The following is a 6000-nucleotide window of genomic DNA, read 5'->3' on the forward strand; positions in this document are numbered from 1 at the left end:
CATGGTGACAACAGTAATAGAGCCATACTAGAGCCAGAAATATGGTAATTTCCTCAGGAAAATTACTTGTTTATTCCTCTCTTCTCCCCCCACTCCCCCACAAAATCCTTACCCCTTACTGATTTAATTGTGATTTATGCATATGTGTGTCTGTTTTTACATTTATGGAGGGCAGGGGCTGTGTACTGAATAAATTTTTGGTATAAAAATAAATTCAATCCTAGTTGCTGAATGAAATCACCTGACAGGCTATGGAAATCTGACATTTTTAAAAATATGGTTTCTGAATCTATGTGAATTCTCATGATTTCACATCAATCAATCAAGATCACTGATAACAGCTCTCATGCATTCTTTACCCTGATACTGTCAAAGAACTTTTATATACATTTATTCCACTGAATTGCATAAGATTAGGAGCATATGTCTCCAGAGAATCACAGACTCCAAGAATCAGAGAGGATTTTAATAGTCATCTCACCAAACCCACCAACTTCTGCTGGTCCCATTTGCAGTATTTCTGACAAATGTTGTCGAGTCTCTGCTTGCACAACTTCCATGACGGAGAGCCCACAATGTTTGAAGCCACCTCTTCTGCACTGACAAATATGGACTGGAGTGTGGTAGAAGAGGCATGGAGTTTGGGGTCAATCTACCCTAAACTCATAATCCCAGTTCAGTCACTGATAATCAGCCGAGTAGCCTTTACCAGTCTCTTAGGTTCTCTGAGACTATGTGCTCATTTGTAAAATGAGAAAAATAATTATGGGAGTGCTGACAATTAATTGATAAAATTAATGGAATGTGTGTGACACATAGTATGTGTTTAATAAATGTTCATTTCCGTCCTTCCCATCTTTCCCTTCCTTCCCATCCCCCAAAGATTCCCTTTGAGAGCCATTCAGCTATTTTAAGAGAGTTTCATGTCCTCCTTGGGTCCTCTCTTTCCCATACTAAAAATCTTCCAATTCACTCATCCTTACATGGCTTGAAGTTGCAGAGTTAGGTTTTGAACCCCAGCCCCCTGGCTTTAAAACTTGTGTTCTTTCCACTCTGCACCTGTTCATTCTTAGCTGATTCATTTGGTGTAGCAGGAGCACTATAATTTACAAGGAACAGGGTCTAATACCAATGCTTCATCCCTCATTTACATGAACACATTACAAAAAAATGCCAGGGAAAAAAATTAACTGATGTGTCCACGAAAAGTAAAAGACAGTCAGGAAAGAGGAAGGAAAAGAAAAAAAAAAGAAAGACTTCATTGCAGACCTTGAACAAAACAGTAGGCTCTGTATGTTTTAGTAGCTCATTCAATTTGGACAGCTTGTACATTCGTCTTGTAAAATGATATAGAAAAGCTTATTTAAGAGAACATCAATTTGAGAAAAAGTAACCACACTTCAGTATTCAGAAGTTTCTCTACTCACTAACCAACCAACCAGTTTACACCCACCCACACATACACCAGAAAAGAAAGAGAGAAAGACAGAAAGAGAAGAAGGAAGGAAGGGAGGGAGGGAGGAAGGAAGGAAGGAAGGAAGGAAGGAAGGAAGGAAGGAAGGAAGGAAGGAAGAGAGGGAGGGAAAGAGGAAGGAAGGGGAAAAAGTCCACTATTAGGTCAGGCAAGTTTTCATTTTATATGTGCTTGGGACTGAAAATATATAACCATATCAAAAATGGGATTATCACTAAAAATAACATTTGAAATACAGAAATACAATAAAGGCAAATACAGGAAGAGAATCTGATCAACTTTTCCTTGAGAAAAGCCCCATGGAATACCTTGGGAAAATGCAAGTAGGTGACAACTTTCCAGTATGTTCTTTCTCTGACCCAGAACCTGCATAAGGAAATAGGAGAGAAGTAGGAATTCATCACATCTTACTAATATGCATGTTGCAAACAGTGGAGGCATCTAAAGAAGGTGTAAAAAGCAGAAGTCCCAGCCTCAGCAGAAAGATATCAAGGGGGGCAACCTCCAATCACTCAGCGCTAACACTGTCACCAGGCCTCTACGGAACAAGAAATACTCTAGGGGCTTGGATCTTCTGTCTCTTTTCACTAAGGAACCTTTTGAGATTCCTTAGTGCAGAGCATGAAGCAACAATAAATCGTTAGTATCAAATGGAGCTCATGAAAAGGAGGAAGAAAGCATCTAGTGTAAAGCCACAGAAAACCAAAATCAATTACACAATGTGTTAGATTTTTTAGCTTAGTCAGTGATATGAGGAATTTGGTGGGCTCTATCATTAGTGCATGTTAAGGGATTTCTGTTGTAAAATAATGAGCAAGAGACATTGGTGGGAAAATATAAAGGTATGTTTTCTTTTGCTTTTTTACATAAATGATATTTCAATGCATGAAGCCAGTGAGTATTGTTGATAATAACAAAAAAAATCAAACCACTCATTCATTCCAATTTAACCAAAGGCATGGCAACAGACATCAATCGTTAGAAAGGTACAATTGATTAATATTCTAAACTCTAAAAGTAGAATTTTATAAGCCATGGTGACAGTGTCAATACTTCTAGTAGACAGGCCCAGTGAAACTTGATTCCACTACAGAAAATTAATATTTAAGACAAAGAGAAGAATTTAGACTTTTAGATTGGGCTGGTTGGTTTGGAAGGAGAAAATTGTGGGTGTTTGAGTGAGGGTTAGCAGGGAGGCTTGGGGAGAAAAATAACAAGAGGAAGGAAGAAACTTGAAACCACTACCGCTTTAACAACGCCCTTATTTTCTGCAAGTAGCTATCAAAATCATTCAGTATTTTTTTTTAGACAAACAGTTTTGCATCTTAATAGTAGCTGATAATCTCCTTTCATATTTATGCACAGGCATCTAAAAAACTGGTGATTTTTTTCCTCCTAAAAGGAAAAACACCACATTTCCCTCAAGCAAAGAAATGAAGTCAAAATCATTGCCAAAATGAACACTGGCGTTTAAGAAGCAAAGCTACTGACAGATGGTTAATGGTATGAGTATCAGCAAAATCAAAGCAAGGAAATTGCTAAAAAGAGTCTAATCGTTCAAAAGATAATTGCGCATAGCAGCTCTCCTACATTTACTTGCGACTGGTGTTGACATCAGTTGAGATATTCTGTACATGTTGGGAAGGCTGCTTGTTCGAACTTCACAGATTTTCTGCAAAAGACATTTAAAAAAAAAAAGGTGGGTTGCATATTAAAAATAGAAAAAGGATGCCAAAACAGATGGCACCTACTAATTGCACTGAAGTCAGATTTGTTCACTGAAATAGTACAGAGATACAGGATGGAAGGCAGAAGCCCAGACTGAAGGACCGCTGGGGCTCTGTCTGCCTCCACGATTTTGTATTACATTTTCCATTGTACTGTTCAGTGCATCTGAATATATTCTTTTCCATTAAATATGAACATCATTTTATTTGGAAAAGCTAAACCTTACAAAGTTTGATTTTCAAAATAAAATATGTGAGTTATTTGACTAAGACATGTGAACAATGACTGTTTCTAGAATCCCGGACAAACATGTTTGCATTTTAATCATCCAACACAAATCAATCATCATAATCAGGCTTCAAACAATGCTTAGCTCTGTTATTTGCCCGACAACTTATACCATTGACAGGTAGCTGCCCTTTTGGGGTTATTATCAGCTTGGACATTCCTATGCTGCATAAGCTGCATTGCACTAAAAATAGTATACTACTGGGCAGATTTCAAAACTCAGTTCTCATGAACAGATAATTTACATTTTCAATGACAAATTAAGTACATATCAAATATCAAAGTGTGTAAATTATATAAACGTTCATCTTTTACCATTCATCACATAGATCTACCTTCTGTTGAATATTAAACTTTGTACATATACAATCACTGTACTGATAGCTTTGTAAGATAGGACTAAATTATTTTTTGATTCACTACCTCTTTATGGTAGCTAGCAATGTACCATTTTTATAGCTATAACACAATAAACCAAACCAGGTTAATTCTAAAGTTCCAAACTGATTCTGTAATACATTATATAAAATCTGTTAGCAGATGAAAGTCCCAGCTTCTAGAGACCTTTAAAGAAGTCAGAACTTTCTAGCATTCCTTGGAAGATCTCTAAATCAAAGCACACATTCATAGGTTCCACTTGTTTGTAATATTGAATACAATAATTTTTGATCAACGCAATATGAATATGCCCAGTCCAGATTACTCTGTGTTAGTTTTTCCCAAGCATCAAGTTTAATTTTAAGCCATCATGTCCCGTGGCAAAAGCAAGATGTTAACTGCATATTACAAATACTTGTAGTAGTCTACTGACAGTTAATCAGAATTAGTAACACTGAAAAAGACTTTAGTTATAGCTCTAAAACTTTTCAAGAAACAGATCCTGTCTACCAGTTTCATTAAAGTGGCACATCTATTCTGAAAAATAATTTTCCCATACATGTTCCTTTCAAAGGGAGTTCCCAGCCTCTTCTTCCAATTGATAAATAAGAAAATAATTGCAGAAGTATGAAGCTTCCTGTGGTTACAGTCAGTGGAGAAATCCAGGACTGGACTTAGCAGTTCTTCAGCTGAAAATAATGCCAGAATATCAACAGGTGCAGAAGTCTCTGCATAAAGGAAAATCCCAACTTTCCCTCCTTTTGAAAGCTGCCTCTACCCTTTGCAGTGGGCAGGCATTTGCAGAGAAAAGTTGTCCTGTCTTCAGCAACCTCTTATTCTTTCAGTTGTTTCCTTGAATAGAAGAGTGTGTAGTTCTTGGGAAAGTCAGCCTTGCAACCTCCCTTGTTTCTTTTCAAAACAGCCTACGCAAGCAGAGGCAGACGGGCAGTGTGAGGTCACACTTCCTGTTGAGCTCACATCAGAGGCACTCGTGCTGGCGAGTGTGGTAAAGACTTAGTCTCCTGGACCAGAAGCAGGAGATACGCAGCCCGTGAGCCAGGCCAGCTGGACACAGCGTGGCCACTCCAGGGAGGCTTTTCTGAGCTAACGCGTCACCCCGGGCTGCAAGGACATGAGAAAAACTTTCAGTGAAGTGACGGTTTCTGCTTATTCTCTGGCCATTTTCCATTATGAGCAGTCTGTGCACTTCGTCCAAATCTACTTATTGAGTACACTGAGCTGATGCTATTATTAAATTCAGGATGCTATTAAATACCAGGAGTTTGAGTGTGTGAAAATTTCTGTAGTGGCAATATGTTGATGTGCACCAAATGTTGGGGATTACAATTTTTATTTTCATTTTATTAGGGCTCCAAGAACTTGATGCTGTTTGTGGGTCCCCACACATTACTGCTATTGTAAATAATCAAAGATATACACAATTCTGCAATGCTAGGGTAGCACTGGGTAGTGGAAAGATCATGGATTTCAGATTCATGCAGACTAAGATTCAAATTCTGTCTGCCCTACTAGCTGTGTGACCTCAGATTTGTGACTTAATCTCTTTGAGTTGCAATTTTCTCAAATTATAAATATACTTGTACATAACTTGGAGAGTTAAATGCGATTAAGGAAAGGAGAAATAATTGAGTCCTCAGTTCACATGTGCAAGATTTATGCCTTATTTGTTTCCTGTAGGTCAAATTCTCTTCTGAGCTCACAGTTGGGCAAGCTGGCAGAAGAGTTAATCTCATTCTTTCTTGGGATTCCTTTTTCACCTAAGGCTATGCCACCCAGTGGGATCTTAGGCAGGACATGCTCCTGACATCAGGAGATATCACAAGAGGAAAGCCCATCTAGTGTGCAGCAGGCAGCTTTCAAAGATGGCCCTCAATGATCCCTGCCTCCTGGTATTCAAGTCTTTGGTAATCCCCTCCCTTGTCTGTGGGCTGAAGCTAGTGACTCTACTGAATACAATATGCCAAAAGTGATGGGATGGCACAGGTTACAAAAGACTGAGGCTTTCATCTTCCTGGACTCTCTCTATCGCTTGCTTGGCTTCTACTCTTTGATGAAGCAGGCGGCCAAGAAGGAGAGGCCCATGTGGCAAGGAATTGAGACTTGTCTCAACA

The 6000-nt window shown here is 38.6% G+C and overlaps 1 protein-coding gene across 4 annotated transcripts in view; it reads right to left on the reverse strand.

The window, feature by feature from the left end:
- Nucleotides 1-4785, reverse strand: part of TMEM71 (transmembrane protein 71) — a 36248-nt gene extending 31463 nt beyond the window's left edge. Inside the window, exons 1-4 of one of the 4 annotated variants that reach the window (XM_037802866.1) lie at nucleotides 4428-4785; nucleotides 3071-3146; nucleotides 1783-1840; nucleotides 482-613 (exon numbers count right to left, since the gene is read on the reverse strand). In XM_037802866.1, coding sequence (XP_037658794.1) covers nucleotides 482-613; nucleotides 1783-1840; nucleotides 3071-3110 — 230 coding nt within the window. In that variant the 5' untranslated portion in view covers nucleotides 3111-3146; nucleotides 4428-4785. Of the gene's footprint in view, nucleotides 1-481; nucleotides 614-1782; nucleotides 1841-3064; nucleotides 3147-4427 lie in introns of all 4 variants that reach the window. The other 3 variants (XM_037802865.1, XM_037802868.1, XM_037802867.1) reach the window with 3 other exon arrangements.
- Nucleotides 4786-6000: the final 1215 nt, after the last annotated feature.

Source organism: Choloepus didactylus, chromosome 14 (assembly GCF_015220235.1).
Source record: "Choloepus didactylus isolate mChoDid1 chromosome 14, mChoDid1.pri, whole genome shotgun sequence".
Classification (NCBI taxonomy): Eukaryota; Metazoa; Chordata; class Mammalia; order Pilosa; family Megalonychidae; genus Choloepus; species Choloepus didactylus.